The 16,626-nt window shown below is 42.4% G+C and overlaps 1 protein-coding gene across 1 annotated transcript in view; it reads left to right on the top strand.

Annotated features, from left to right (window-relative positions):
• Window positions 1-16,626, top strand: part of LOC138762259 (probable voltage-dependent N-type calcium channel subunit alpha-1B) — a 927,445-nt gene that overhangs the window by 367,768 nt on the left and 543,051 nt on the right. The window contains exon 6 of the mRNA XM_069935943.1: window positions 13,589-13,680. Within this exon, the coding sequence (XP_069792044.1) occupies window positions 13,589-13,680 (92 nt within the window). The remainder of the gene's footprint in view (window positions 1-13,588; window positions 13,681-16,626) is intronic.

Genomic DNA, 16,626 nt, shown 5'->3' with positions numbered 1-16,626 from the left:
CCAAAAGGCAAAAGTAATCATTTAAATAATAGCATTGGGAATATATGATTTGGGTAGAAATCCTGTTGTGTAAAATGATTTGAACTTGATGGTGAGATGATTGATAATGTAAGATGAAGTGGTAACCTCCATTAGTCATAACACCTCTTATAATTTGTGCTCTAAGTGCCACTTTGTGAAATGTAATGCTGCATGAGATGAAGGGAATAGCGAATCACAAGGCACATGGGTTTGTTCGGGATGATTTTAACACTGCTTGGGGGGTGGGGGGGGAGAAGTTCATCCTTCTACTGTGATGGACACACCGGGGTAGGAAATTTATCTTTGGTCACTAGACACAGTGGAACAGAATATACCAGGATGTGTGGGATCCAAATGCAGTAACAGGTGGTTGTTTCGCATGACTTTAGTACCATTGCTCAAGGATTTTAAAAAAGCACAGTCCAGGAATAGTGTCCTTTATGTGGCAAAGGTAAAAATACATAACCAATATTTTGGGCTTGAGCCCTCCGTCAAAGTATGAGAAAATGCCGGCAAGCATCGAACAAAAGAGTGAGGTGGAGGGGGTGGGGTGGTGGGTTCTGTGATGTGGCTAAGTTCCTTATCAACTTGTAAGTTTTTTCCCCCCCCCCCCAACACATTTAGGAGAATAGAGCGCTTACTAGCCTCTTCAGTAATTCCACCAGCACAGAAAAAGTGTCCCAACCTTTCTTCATATTCCAGCTAATCCACATTTCCTTCCACAAATTCACTGATAATGCCAAGTGAACCATCTAAATGCACAGCTCCAGTTCAAAACAGATCGACGCTTCCACAAAACCAGTTCACCTTGTCGCTAAAAATATGTGGTAACATCTACCTTTTTTTGAATATTTTATTTTAATTTTCCGATCAAACAAATATCAAGAATTAATCATTATAAATACATAAAGTGAAAAAAAGAAAGAATCATTGATACAGGTTGTCCATGATTCCAAATAGCCCTATCCCTCCTGCCCCCTAAATAAAAACCCATGATAAAGAAGGAAAGTAGTAAATAGAACAGAAAGAGAAAGTGAATGAAGAAAAAGGAAAAAAAAAGAAAGAAGGAGGAGCTATCGGGATCTGGAATCCACTCCAGAAAGTCTAATCCTTTTTCTTGTCTGGATCTTGAATAAGGGAAAGAACAGAGATGTAAAAAACTCGAAAACAGAATAAATATATCAGATATTTAACCCTGCATTGGGCAAATATGGCTGCCATACCTGCAAAACTATATTTCTTACTTGTGGTAATTTTCTCCAGGGGAACACAACTATGCATTTCTGCATTCCTTCGGGCTGTGTCCAGAAGGGAGTCAGACTTCCAAGTGCCCGCAATACATTTCCTGGCCACAGCCAATGAAACTTCAAGAAATTCTAAATGGTACTTAGACAGCCTCATTTTAGGTCTTATGTCCACAATATTTCCTAGGAGAAACAATTCTGGACTTTGTGGCAATTGTTCACCAATAATCTGATTTAATAAAATCCTTAAATTTTCCTAAAAGGGTTTCATTTTAGAACATGACCAGGTAGAATGTAAAAAGGTACCTGTTTCTTCCCTGTATCTAAACATATATCTGATATATTAGAATTTAATTTATGCAATTTTTGTGGAGTAAGATATAGCTGATGCAAAATATTATATTGCACCAGTCTATATCTTACATTAATTGTATTAGCCATGAAGTCCTGACATAAATCAGACCAGGTCTTATCATTAATACTAATATCCAAGTCTGAATCCCATCTTCATTTTGATTTATATAACCCCATTTAGGAGTACCCGATTGAAGAAGAGAATACATTACTGATGTGAATTTATTTGTCTTCCCCTTTCGAATCATAATCTCCTTTTCACTGCACTCTGGTAAAATCATGGTTGGTCCCTAATGCTCCTCTGAAAAAAGCTCTTAATTGAAAGTAGCAGAAGATTGTATTTATTATGAATATTGTTTTTATTTTTTTTAACTGTTCAAAGGACATTAATTGTACATAACAATCTTCTTCATATCTGATCCCTTTATAGGATCATGTATGTAGAATTTTATTATCCATTGTTAAAGGAATTGATCTGTTTTGAATCAAGGGCATTTTTGGAGTTATTTTTCTTTTTGATCCAATTAAATTGTTCAATTGTGCCAAATGTTCAAAATATGCTTTATTAATGGTGCTTCCTTTCCACCAGAAATAAATTTAGTATCCCATTTGTATATAAAATCTTCTGCTCCTCTCTCTCTGACTTTGTGCAGTTCAATTTTCACCCATGAAGGCTTGTCTCTTCTGTCAAAGAGAGAAGAAACAAATTTCTTCTGGGGTGCCCAATAGTAACATTTAAAATTTGGGAGTTGTAACCCTCGCGTATGATATTTCCAAGTTAAATTTTCCATGGAGATTCTGGCTGGTAACTTGAACTTTGAGAAAGAACCACTTATCAGCTTCAAGCTCAGAAGAACTTTATTTGGAGCAGGGAAACCATATATATCTATCTCCTTTGGCTTGGCTTCGCGGACGAAGATTTACGGAGGGGTATGTCCACGTCTGCTGCAGGCTCGTTGGTGACTGACAAGTCCGATGCGGGACAGGCGGGCACGGTTGCAGCGGTTGCAAGGGAAAATTGGTTGGTTGGGGTTGGGTGTTGGGTTTTTCCTCCTTTGTCTTTTGTCAGTGAGGTGGGCTCTGCAGTCTTCTTCAAAGGAGGTTGCTGCCTGCCGAACTGTGAGGCGCCAAGATGCACGATCTCTTTGGTGCACCTCTATCTCGCCATAGAACACGATCTTGGGATCTAGTAAATTCCTTGCCATTGGGGAGCATTGGGTGCACCAGTTATGTGAGTGCATTATTATCAAGTTCAAGTTTATTATCATCTGATGTACAGGTACAACCCGACAAAAAGTCATTCTCCGGTCTTCGGTACAAAAACAGTGCAAACACACAACCAAACCTAGCACACATATAGACAAATGATACATATCCAACACGTTCTGCATGTGCACATATATAAATAGGTAAATATTGTTTAATAAATAGTCGAGTCTTGGAGTGCTTGGCAATTCTTTGCATTGTTCAACAGTCTCATTGTCCTTGGGAAGCTCATGAAACTTATTCCCGCGTTCCCAATGAAGTGACTGTTGGGTCATGTGCCACATCTGGTGCTGCTGTGGACTGTAATTAGCAGCTCTAACCTGGATTGAGGGCATGTGTTATGGGTCTGTGTGTGCAAGGAGAAGAGAAGAAGGAGCAACCTTCAATGCCAGGAAGGCAGGAGCATTTCAGGATTAATGTGTGATTGAGGAACCTTGTGCCAGGATTCAGCTGTGAAAAGATCCTCATTTAGTGAGGAGCAGCTCATGAGTCAAGGAGAGTCTCTGGATCCCTTTCTCTGTACAAATGTGGTTCGTGTTTGGAGGAGCTTGAAGAATACTGTTGCCTATTGCTTTTAGAGGCTTAAGATAGAAGAGATATTGGCACTCAATTCTAATTAATTTCACTCAGTGTAAGGTTTTCAGGAGAATGAAGAGTAATTCTCTGCCTCAAGGGACCACTGATCAACCCTGCCCAGATGTTATAGCAGCCATTTCCCTCGCTCCTATCCTTAGTGCAGGTTATAAAACAACACCTAATGGGCGGTCTGCTACAGAACATTCTAAATCATCCATTTATCTCCTTCACTGGTTAAAAAAATGCTGGTGATAGATGAGGAAATTAATGAATGTGTAAGGTTGTACTCTTCTAAAGGATAATGGAGCAGGTTCAATAATAATTCTGAAAAAAGAATAACACTTGAAGGTGTTAAATGTGCAATGAGCTGGGGAAAAGAAAGAAAGAGGGAAATGGTTACAAAGCTCTTTCACAGATGCAGGCAGTAGGGGAGACAACATGCTCAGCAATAAAGGGATACCTTGTTCTGTGGCAATGGGAGATTGGGCTCGTAACATGAAGACTCTCCACATAGATGGGAACTGGAGGGTACAGCTCGTAATGTGAAGGCCCTCTTGTATCCGGGAAAAGGGCATATAGTTTGTAATGTGAAGGCTTTCCTGTCGTAGGAATGGGGGATACAACTCATAAGATGAAGGTTCTCATCTATGTGGGAATGGGGGACAAGTTTCATAACATGAAGGCTCTCCTGTGGGAATGGGAGATGGAGCTTGTAATGTGAAGTCTCTCCTGTACTGCTCATAGCAAAATTCTACAGAACACATAACTTTTCAATTATCATTGCAGGTGAAAAGTCGATTCAATTCATGAAGACTATGGATGTTATATGAAGCTCAGCTTAACGCTAACACAATTACCAAATCCAGTTTAACAATGGCATTCAGTATTTGTTTTATATCAGCAGAATTCTTTTTTTGTTGATTTTATTATTTGAGAAAGTTTGTTTCTCTTCAAAGGAAGAGAACCCAAGTGATTTAAACAATGAAACTCCAAGTAACTATGGAGCCGATAGGTTTAGTGTGACTGATGTGAGCCCGAATGTTATAACCATGAGGGTACCGAGGAGGATTTCTTCATGGTGCTGAGTCTGGAACAGGCAGCATGGTTACATCCATGAGGTGAACTGCCAATGCTGGTTCCATTGAATGCCAGATTGGAGTTCAAAGTCTTATGGGTCACCATGTCTGTCAGGGCTGAATGTCAGAAATGTGTTTCCACACTGCATGGTCAGGCAGGGATAGATAGGTGGATGCAGGTGAGGAGGGGATGATTAGCAAATGGTCAGGTGGGGAGAGAGGTGGAGGGGTGATGAGTGGGGACAGGTGAAATGGGGGAGTGATAAGTGGAGAGGGAGTGGGGCAGACGTGGGGAGGAGGAGAGGCATGGAGATGGGGAGGGGGTGATGAGTGGAGGCAGGGTGTGGGGGGAACGATGTATCTTCCCCTCTACTGCCATCAACTCAATGCTTATCCGCAACTTCGCCATTACCTGCACATCTGCCCTGGCCCCTTCCTCCCCACACACAAGGAAAGGATTCCCCTTATCCTCATCAACCACCCCACCAGCTTTCGCATTGAACATATCATCCATATATCTCCAGTTTCCATTAAACTCTCTTTTTGTCTCTTTTCTTATCCCTCTGTTTCCTCTAGCTCCCTACCCTCTTCCTTCTCCATTTAGAGGGCTAATCCATCCATCTGATGTCTCAATTTTTTTTTGCTTTTACCCTCCCAGCCATATCCTCCTATGACTTCTTACCTATCAGCCTGTCCTCTTTCCCCCTCCCTTCCTTCCTCCCCTCCTCCCCCCCCCACCTGCTTTTTGCTCATACCTTGATGAAGGACTCAGGCTTGAAACATTTGTTATCCTTTATTTTCTATTGACCCTGTATTACCTGAAGAGGTTCTCCAGCACCATTGCACTCTTAGGAACTTGGATTCAGTCCTATTAGATTGCTGTCCCCTCCCTAAGGTCTATTTTAGCAGTCAGGTATTTTTCAGTTACCAGGATCAATAAATCAATCCGACTACCATTAAAAGGTTCAATATTCCTTTTATTGTCATGTAACATTACATTAAAAATGTTACATACATGATCAGCTTTAACTTTTGCCTGTCATAAGGCAGACAAAAAGTTGTCATTAGTGTTGCCTGGAGCCTCTTAACATACGAGAAAAAAAGAAGCAAAAGGGAGTCCCTTCAGAGTCATTTGGCATCTGTGGATTTGCCTCCAGAACTCCTGCAGCCACAGAGACTCCTTGTGGACCAGAAGAGCCTGATAAATCTAAAACTCCAACATGATCTGGAAGCCTTCAGCACCCGAGGCTCTTCAGGAATCCTTGTTGCCCTCAGCACCCTCTTGACTCCTGATTCCGATGTCTGGTCCCATGAGCCACTCTCCAGTAGCTCACAGCTTGTGCATGTGTAGCTCCCTGACCATAAGTCACCAACAGCCTGTGTGGGTCCCTCAGCTTCTGAGCTGCTCGATAGTCTGCCGCCGAGGTCACCATCCTTAGGGTCGTCTCTTCCTCTTCTCCTTCTCAGTGGGGGTGATTGCTCAGTTTTTGGTGTCCTATGCCAGTCCACTGTTCCAAAGAGTCTGCAACTGCTTGTGGCTGCTGCCAAGCACAGGCACCATCATCTTGGACACAAATCGCTGCAGTTTCAGGATATTAGTTTAAAAACACCATTGTCTCCTTTAAAGCCTGTACAAAGCTGCCAGCATTAGGACCAGGCAGATGAACCCTTCAGAACAGTGCTGTGTCTGGGTTCTCTGCTACCCTGGGTCTGAATCAGCGAGAGTGTGGACATTGCAGCAGCTCCAGCTTTATTTTCTTACCTAGATTACAAATAAAAAATTACTCCCGTGTGCTTTGGACATGGTGACTAGTTTATTGTCATGCACATTGTACAATCTACATTTGCTCCAAAATCCTTATTTGCTGTAGCTAAAGAGGTAATTGTAAATATTACCTGTTTGGTGCGGCACGGTTGGCCTAGCAGTTACCCCAGCTCTTTACAATGGCAGTGATCGGGTTCAAATCTAGTGCTGTTTGTAAGGAATTTGTATGTTCTCCTCATGTCTGCGTGGGTTTCCCCTGGGTCTTCTGGTTTCCTCCCACCCTTCAATTGGGTGTAATTGGGTGACATAGGCTTGTGGGCCAAAAGGGCCATTTACTGTGTCTAAATGTAAAATGTAATACATTTAAAGAGAATCTTTGAGTAATTAATTGAATTAAATTAAAAGAGACAATAAATGCATATGATAGATCATAAATATTCACAGCAATGTTCATGCTAAAGGTTGTCATAGCCGAGGGGTGGTAGTGGGAACGAGCTGCCACTACAGCTCAAATGCTCTTTGTGGCATGTGGCTCAAACTGCCTCTGACAACCAAATCTAATTCCTGGCCTTTACATGTAGCATAGTTCCTATGCCTGGCAGAGTTGTTCCCACTGACAGGAGAAGAGGAAAAGGTGGGCCACTGACGCCTTGAAACCAGTTGCTTCATGCAGATGGGGCTTGCTAACCACGGATGGTAACTCATCCCCAGCTCCGATTTAAAACCTCCACTGCCTTATGCTTCCTGCTCACGGGAAAGGCTTTGGGAGTAAACCTTGAGGAAAAATCTAGAGCCGGAATCCCGAAGGCAACAAACTGCTGTACCCAGCACTGGCACGAGAACTCCTGTGATGCTGCTGGCACCAAACTGTATTAAGCTTTGTCGTTCCTTTGGGCCTTCCGTTAGCATGGAGAGGTGGGGGGTCCCACTGCATGGGTAATGGGCAGATCTCCATATCAACTCTGCCCTGGCTTGACCCCTGACTTCACTTTATAGCATCGAACAAACTTGGGAAACAGCAGTTACTGGTTAATACCAGAGGAACAGTACACATGGTTGACCATGTCCGACGAAGGCCACAAAAAAAGAAAACACGTCAGTGCCTCTACTTCCTCAGAAGTTTGCGGAGGTTTAGTATGACACCAGCAACCCTGGAAAATTTCAACAGAGGTGTGATGGAAAGTGTGCTGACTGGCTGAATCTGGTCTGGTATGGGGAGGTAAATACCTCTGAATGTAAAGTCCTCCAAAAGGTAGTGGACACAGCCCAGGACATCATAGGCAAAACCTTCCCCACTATCAAGAATATCTATAGGGAACACTGCTGTCAGAGAGAAGTAACAATCATCAAAGACCTTCACCACCCAGCACATGCTCTATTCTCGCTGCTAACATCAAGAAAGTGGTATTGGTGCCACAAGACTCACACCACCAGGTTCAGAAACAGGTGCTGCCCCTCCACCATAAGAGCCCTCAACAACAAATTCAATCAGGGACTTATTTAAGGACTCTTGTGCATTTTATTGATTTTAAAAATTCTCTCTGTATTGTGCAAGCAGTTTGTTTACATTCATTATCTGTTTTCAGTTCTTTATTTGTTTGCATGTATTCGTTGTGTACAGTTTTTTTTGGACTACTAGTCAGTGGTAATTCTGCCTCACCCACAGGCAGAAGAATCTCAGAGTATGTGATGTCATGTATATACTCTGGAAATAAATCTGAATTCTGAAGAGAAAGGGGTGGGGAGTTGATGGAAAGGATACGGAGGGATATGAAAAGAGAGACAGGTGAGGAGGTTTAACAGAAATTGGAGGTTGATGTCAGTGTGTCTAGTTGGAGAGTGCCCAGACAGAATATTAGATGTTGTTCCTCTAAATTGCAGGTAGTCTCGGTTAGACAGTGCACAAGTCCATGGCAGGCATGGCAGCGTGGCAATAGTATGTGGAATTAAAATGGTTGGCCACTGGGAGGTATCTGTTATTGCAGCATTCAGAGAGAAGGTGTTTAATGAAATGGTCTCCCAGTCTGTGTCCAGTCTTTCCGATGTAGAGGAGCCCACAAAGGGAGCACCGGATGCAGTAGATGACCCTTGTTTAGGGCCTCAAATGGTGGTGACAGATTAGGGGTGAGTCCAAGTGGAGCATTTCTTGTGGTCACAGAGGTAATTACAAAGGGAGCGATAACAAGGGGAAGTTCAAGAACTTGATAACTGTTGATAAGAAACTGTCCTTGAACTTAGAGATGCTGGTCTTCAGGCTTCTGTACCTTCTGCCTGAAGCTAGTAGTGAGAAGGGTGATGATGTTAGCTGCCTTCCTGAAACAGTGCATCACATAGATGTCTGCAATGGCATATTACCATATCCCAGAGACAAGTGGGTTGATTGGTTAATTCACCATTGGTGTGGGTGAGGGGCTGAAAGGGTAATACAGGTACATGGAAATGTACGAGACAATACATTGCATGGAGTGGAGAGGGAGATGGTGAGGATGAGAGTTTCTGAATGATTATTTTCTCTATTAGAAAATAAAAGATGTCACAATTAGCGTTGCAGTTAGTACAATACTATTACAGCACCAGCGACCCGGATTCAAATCCCCCACTATTTGTAGGGAGATTGTACATTTTCCCCGTGACCAGCGTGGGGTTTGCTCTGGGTTCTCCAATTTCCTCCATCCTTTCAAAACATACGGGGTCGGTAGGTTAATTTGAATTAATAGTTAATAGGTTAATAGTTGTTAATCAACTATTCTCAACCTTTTTTAGGCTATGACTCTCTTAGGGTTCTGCTAAACGTTCATGGGCCCCCTTCCCTGTGAAGTAATGAGTTCATTTCATCCATATTTCTCTGCAACGGACAACTTTAAAAAACAAAAAAAATTATGAATTTAGTCGGTGCCCCTCCCCTCTTAAATATGCCACAGCCCCTGTCGAGAATGGCTGTTTGAAATAAATGAATAAAATGTATATTTAATCTTTGAGAGACAACAAGGTAACAGTCCCTTCCAGCCTACAAGTCCACTCTGCCTGAATCCACCAAACCCCGTAGTCGAAACAAAACCACGCAGGTGACTTTTCTCATTCCAATTCCCAATCTTTAGGTTGGAAGTCTCTGGTGAAGTGAAATGGGATTCATATCCTGTGCTGGACTTCATTGCTAGGTTCAGATGTCCCAGCTTTGTGGAACCCAGTGAAAGGTCCTTCCACGTCAGACTGTCAGTGGAGATATGCAGGTCAGGGACACAAAAGCCCATGTGCCTTGTGATTCAATATTCCCTTCATCTCATTCAGCATTACATTTCAAAAAGTGGCACTTAGAGCACAAATTATCATAGGTGTTATGACTAATGGAGGTAACCACTTCATTTTACATTATCAATCACCTCTCCATCAAGTTCAAATCATTTTTACACAACAGGATTTCTACCCAAATCATATATTCCCAATGCTATTATTTAAAAGACTATTTTTGCCTTTTGGAAATTGAAAAAAAAACAACCATTTGGGCTGTGAGTGTGAGAATTGCTCTTGAAATACCTCATCCGAGAGATGGGGAAAGATATGTACTCTGGGGATGTTCCCTTTGGCAAAGGGAATCAGTGCACAAATATAAGCCATCTTCATCACAAGAAGGAATTTAATGATGAGTCATGATGAATGAAAGAGTCACAATAAGAATCAGAATTTATTGACAGGAACAAGTCAGAAAATTTGTTTTGTGGCAACATCACAGTGCAAGCATTCATATAAACCAACTTACAACAATAAAGAAAAATAGTGCACGAAAAGTCAAAGTAAGGCAGGGTCTTTATTCATTGATCATTCAGGAATGTGATGGCAGTGGGGAAGAAGCTGCCCCTGTGCCGCTGAGTGCTCGTCTTTGAGGTCCTATAACTTTCTCCTGATGGTAGCAGAGTGAAGGGGGCATGGGCTGGGTGGTGGGGGGTCTTTGAGGATAGAGGCTGTTTTCTTAAGACTCCGCCTCATGTAGATGTCCTCGATGGAGTGAAGTCTGATGTCTGTGATGTCACAGCCCGAGTTAACAACCCTCTGGAGTTTATTTCTTGCCCTGAGCGTTGACACTTCCGTACTTCCTCTACACCCGTGACTGTATGGCTAGGCACATCAAATGGCAATGATGAAGTGTATAGGAGTGAAATAGATCACTTGTGAATGGTGTAACAAGAATAACTTTGCACTCACCATTAGCAAAACTAAGGAGCTGATTATGGACTTCAGGGGGGGGGAAATTGGATAATGCAAACCAGTCCTTATTGGGTGATTAGCAGTAGAAAGGGTTAAGAAGTTCAAATTCCTGGGTGTCAACATCTCTGAAGATTTATCCTGGGGTCTCCATGTCGAATCAAATATTGAACATAGAACACTACAGCACAGTACAAGCCCTTTGGCCCTCAATGTTATGCTGACCCATATATTCCTTGAAAAAAGTACCAAACCTACCCTACTCCATAACCCTCTATTTTTCTTTCATCCATGTGCCTATCTAAGAGTCTCTTAAATACTCCTAATGTTTCAGCCTCCACCACCATCCCTTGCATTCCAAGCATGCACAACTCTCTGTAATAAAACTTACCCCTGATGTCTCCCCTGAACTTCCCTCCTTTAACTTTGTACTCATGTCCTCTGGTGTTTGCTATTCCTGCGCTGGGAAACAGGGTGCTGGGTGTCCACCCTATCTATGCCTCTCATAATCTTGTGGACCTCTATCAAGTCTCCTCTCATCCTTCTACGCTCCAAAGAGAAATGTTCCAGCTCTGCTAACCTTGCCTCATAAGACTTGTTTCCCAATCCAGGCAACATCCTGGTAAATCTCTTTTGCACCCTCTCCATAGCTTCCACATCCTTCCTATAATGATGTGACCAGAACTGCACACAATACTCTATGTGTAGTCTTAGCAGAGATTTGTAGAGCTGCAACATGACCTCTTTACTCCCATAGGCCTTCTTAACTATCTTATCAACCTGTGCAACAACCTTGAGGGATGTATGGATTTGGATCCCAAGGTCCCTCTGTTCGTCCACATTTTTAAGAAACTGACCATTAACCCTGTACTCAGCCTTTTGGTTTCTCCTTCCAAAATGCATCACCTCACACTTAACCAGATTGAACTCCAGCTGCCACTTTTCTTCCCAACTCTGCATCCTGTCTCTATCCTCCAGTAACCTTTGACAATCTTCAGCTCCATCCGCAACTCCTCCAACCTTCATGTCATCCGCAAACTTACTGATCCTTCCTTCTGCCTCTTCATTGAGGTCACAAAATCACAAAGAGCAGGGGTCCCAGAACAGATCCTTGCAGCACTCCACTAGTATCTGACCTCCAGGCAGAATATTTCATTCCACTACTACTCTCTGCTTTCTTCCTGCAAGTCAATTTGTTATCCACACATCCAAGGTTCCTCTGATCCCATGCCTCATGACTTTCTGGATGAGTCTCTCATAGGGGACCTTGCCAAATGCCTTGGTAAAATCCACGTAGACCACATCTATTGCCCTACCTTCATCAATTTCTTTTGTTAATTCCTTTTGTGAGCCATGACCTTCCTTTCACAAAGCCATGCTGACTAAGAAGGCTCACCAGCAGCTATACTTCCTGAGGAGTTTGGAGAAATTTGGTATGTCATTAAGTCTCTTACAAATTTATACAGGTGTACTGTGGAAAGCATTCTGACTGGTTGCATCACTGTCTGGTATGAAGTGCAAATAGATAGGACAGGAAAAGACTACTGAGAACTGTGATCTTGGCCAGCACCATCATGTTTATCAATGTTCACTCCATTGAAGACATCTAAAAGAGGTGGCGTCTCAAGAAAGCAGCCTCTATCAACAAGGACCCCCATCCCCAGGTCATTCCTTCTTCTCTCTGCTACCATCAGGAAGGAGATACAAGAGCTGAAGACAAGCATCCAATGGTACAGAAACAGCTTTTCTCCCTCTGCCATCAGATTTCTAAACACTCAATGAACCCCAGGTGCTACCTTGCTTTCTCTTCTTTTGCACTATTCATCACTATTTTTAAATGTGATTTACGACAATATTTGCCCCTATGATCCTGCTGCAAAGCAACAAATTTTGAGACATGTTCATGACAATAAACTCTTTCTATAAACAGTTGAAAATCGGTTATTTTAGTGTAATTGCAAATGTTCTGAACACACCAGCGTATTAGAATGGAGAAAGGCAAGAGCATCGAATTACTTACTGAGAATCACAAGCAGATTTATGCACCATGTAGGTGAGGTTTCTGGGGAACAATGATGTAGTTGACTTCACAGGGAGTGTGTGGCACCAGGCTGGTGATGACCAGTTCCTCAGTGCGATCTGCTGATTTTACATTGGTTTGCTAATATTAATCTCGTGTCAGGTTGATGAAGAAAGCCTTCAGATGTGCTGATGATCACCCTTTGTGAACTGTGCTACAAGGCCGGGTTGCTTACTGCTCTCTTCCTCCTCCCATGGGTCTCCTTCTCTGCTCTCTCAAGGTTCTTGAGTACAGCAGTCAGGTACACCCTTGTGCAGATGATGACTGCCCATACAAAACTATGCCAGTCAACTTGCAGCGATTCAACAAAGGTCAAAGATTGGTTTAGAAATTTGGTCTTGTTTTTTTTAAATGCAAGAAGATTATAAGAACAATCCACCCTAATTTTAGCAAACCTGAACGTGGCTGTTGCTGTTATTGTCCTTCGCAGTATTTCTAAACCTATGGAGCATTGGAGGTCCAAGAGTTTGTTATTGGAGGTCTACGGTGACTCGGCAAAGATAAATATTACTGATTCCGTAAACTAGTAACATGTAAAATTATAAAAATATCTGGTAATTATTGAATTACCAACAAAAGAAAACCAAAATCCTTTCAGAGGTGTAGGAAGGAGCTGAAACTTGCCTGCCCCCTACTCCTATGTCCACTAGTGAAGCAAGGTCTGAGTACACTGGATCATTGCAACCAGCTGAACCTCTGTTTTCATGTGTGGTGAACCTACAGGGTTACAGCACAGTGCAGACCCTTCAGCCCATGGTGTTGTGCTGACCTATGTAAACGCACTCAACAACAATCTAACCCTTCCACCCCTCACACCCATAACCCTCTATTTTACTTACATCCATGTGCTTGTCTAAGTCTTTTTAAAGTCCCTGTTCTAGCCTCCACCACCACCTCCGGTAATACATTCTAGGCACCTCCCGCTCTGTGTAAAAAATGTAACTCTGACATCTCCCCTGAACTTACCTCCCCTCACCTTAATAATGTGATTGTTGTTTTTGTGCAGGATTTTAGCCACTGTCGGGACAGACTTTGATTTGCGGACCTTGAGGGCAGTCCGAGTGCTGAGACCACTGAAACTAGTGTCAGGAATTCCAAGTAAGTTGATCAAATGCTTTAGAAAGTAGAACATAAAACATTACCCCACAGTACACGACCTTCGGCCCTCGATATTGTGCCAAACCATATATACCTACTCAACAAGCTGAACCTTCCCTACCACACACCCATAACCTTCAATTTCCTTACATTTATGTACCTGTCTAAGAGTCTTTTAAATGTTCCTATTGTACCAGCTTCCACCACTACCCCTGGCAACACATTCCAGGCACCCACCACACTCTGTGTAAAAAAAAAATTATCCCTGACGTCTCCCTTAAATTTTCCTCCCCTCACCTTATACACATGTCTTCTGGTGTTTGCTACACCCGCCCTGGAAGAAAGGTGCTGGCTGTCCACCCTATCTGTACCTCTCGTAATCTTGGAGACCTCTACTAAGTCCCTAGCATTGTCCTCCTTCGATCCAAAGAGAAATGCCCTAGCTCTGTTAACCTTGTCTCATAAGACACATTCTCCAATGCAGGCAACATCTTGGTAAATCTTTTCTGCACCCTCTCCGAAGCTTCCACATCCTTGCTGTAATGAGGTGACCAGAACTAAACACAATATTCCAAGTGTGGTCCAACCAGAGTTTTATGGAGCTGCAACATTACCTCATGACTCTTGAACTCAATCCCCTGAATAATGAAGCATACCATCAGCCTTCTTAACTACCCTGTCAACCTGCACAGCCACCTTGAAAGATCTATGGATTTGGATGCCAAGGTCCCCTGTTTTCCTACATAGTGAAGAATCTTCCCATTAACTATGTACTCCATCTCCATACTTTCAAAATGCATCACCTCACACTTATCCAGATTGAACTCCATCTGCTTTCTCCTCCCATCTCTGCATTCTGTCTTTTAGTCACTGGTCTATAATTCCCAGGATTTTCCCTGTTACCTTCTTTAAACAAGGGAACTATATTTGCCATTCTCCAATCTCCCTGTGGCCAGATAGGTTGCAAAGATCATCGGTAACACCCCAGCAATCTCTTCCTTCACATCTTATGGTAACCTAGGGTATATCTCGTTTGTTTCTGGGGTCTTATCAATCCAAATATATTTGAGAAGATCCATTATTAATCTCAACATGCACCATCACATTAGCCTGTTCTGCACTGACCTCACATTGAGTAAGGACTTTCTCTCTCTCTTGTGAACACTGAAGCAATTCATTCATTTAAGAACTCCCCTACCTCCTCTGACTCTAGGCATGCATTCCCTCTTTACTCCTTAAGTGGTCTACCTTCACTCGTCATCCTTCTGTTCTTCACGTTCACATAGAACATGTTAGCGTTTTCCTTAATCCTACTTGCTAAGGCCTTCTTGTGTCCCCTTCCAGCTCTCCTAAGTGCTTTCTTAGGTTCTTTCCTGGCTACTATATAATTCTCAAAAGCCTTTCCTAATTTTTCTTCTTAAACCTCTTAATTGGCTGTCTCACCTCTTTTGTCAACCATCATTCCATTATCCTACCATCTTTTCCATGTCTCAGTGGGGACAAACCTATCCAGATCCCCACGTAAGTAGTCCCTAAATACCCTTCGTATTACTTCTGTCCTTTTCCCCGAGAACATCTGTTCCAAATTTACACTCCCCGGTTCATGCCTCTTCCCATCGGAATAAGTCCTTCCCTAATTTATACATTTTACCATTTTGTCTTCTCCTATCCTTGTCCATAGCTATCCTAAAAAGTCAGGGAGTTGTCACCAAAATGTTCCCCCACCTGCACGTCAGTCACTTGACCAGGTTTACTACACAGTACTGGATCCATTATAGCATCACCTCATGCTGTTATAACGTCAAGAATTATCATTATTATATGGTCCAGGGTAAAATTATTGCTTATTTTTCATATTTGTAAAACATACATCATATGTGGTCACAATATTAAAAACATAGTTATATTATTATCTAAACCAGAGGAAAATGTGTTAAGCATTATTTACACCTCCACATCACCCCATCCTACAGTGTCAGTGACCCAGTTATGAATCCGTCGCTGTCTATAAGGTGTTTGTATGTTCTGCCCATGTCTGCATGGGTTTCCTCTGGGTGCTCTGGTTTCCTCCCACCCTTCAAAATGTATGGGGATTGTAGGCCTATTGGTGTATTTGGGCGGCATGGGCTAGTGGGTTGGAAGGGCCTGTTACCGTGCAGTATGTCGAAATTCAAAACAACAATTTAAAATTATAAATTATTTGCATAAACCTTCTCTTTAGCGACATTAAGTTTTGAAAAGAAAAATATGTGAATGTGTTTTGGTTTGACTGTTGAAATGATGCAAGATATCTTCCCTTTGACCAGCTATTGTTTCCTACATTTTGCTTTGTTTGCTACATGCTTTTTAAACTAGACTGGATAGTTTCTAAAAGGTGACCCTGTGTAGGATTAAAACCCTTTTTGTTTGCAAGTTGTGCTAGGCCGTGCAGACTTAAATCCTCTTGCTCAGGTCCTCAAATGGTGACCACACCTTTCTTCTTACCCTCAGAGTGATTGCAATGAGACAATTAAACAGTAATGCTTTATCCCTAATCGCTTTACCTTCCATGCGACACTCTGGAGACTGCAGATTCTTGAAACTTGAAGGCAAGCACAATCTGCTGGAGCAACACAGTGGCTCGAGCAGCATCCACGGGAGAGACAGAATGGTTGATATTTTGGCTTGAAACTTTTACCATGTTTTTCTCCCATGGATGCTACTTGACCTGCTGAGTTCCTCCAGCAGATTGTGTTTGGCTTCATTCTCTATACTTTCTCCAGTCAAGATCACGTCTTTAGTGTTTAATCTTCAATGAATATATTTAATATTGGCACCACAAAATTCTCGAGGAAGTATTAGATCTCCTGAAGGGGGATAAATCCTCAGCACCTGAAGAGATGTATCCTAGGCTGCTATAGAAAGCAAGGGGAGAGATTTTAGGAGCCCTGTGGCTGATGAACTTGC

The sequence above is a fragment of the Narcine bancroftii genome, chromosome 1 (genome assembly GCF_036971445.1).
Source record: "Narcine bancroftii isolate sNarBan1 chromosome 1, sNarBan1.hap1, whole genome shotgun sequence".
Taxonomy (NCBI): Eukaryota; Metazoa; Chordata; class Chondrichthyes; order Torpediniformes; family Narcinidae; genus Narcine; species Narcine bancroftii.
Note: the sequence above shows the minus strand (reverse complement) of the source record. Positions and strands in the feature narration are given on the sequence as shown.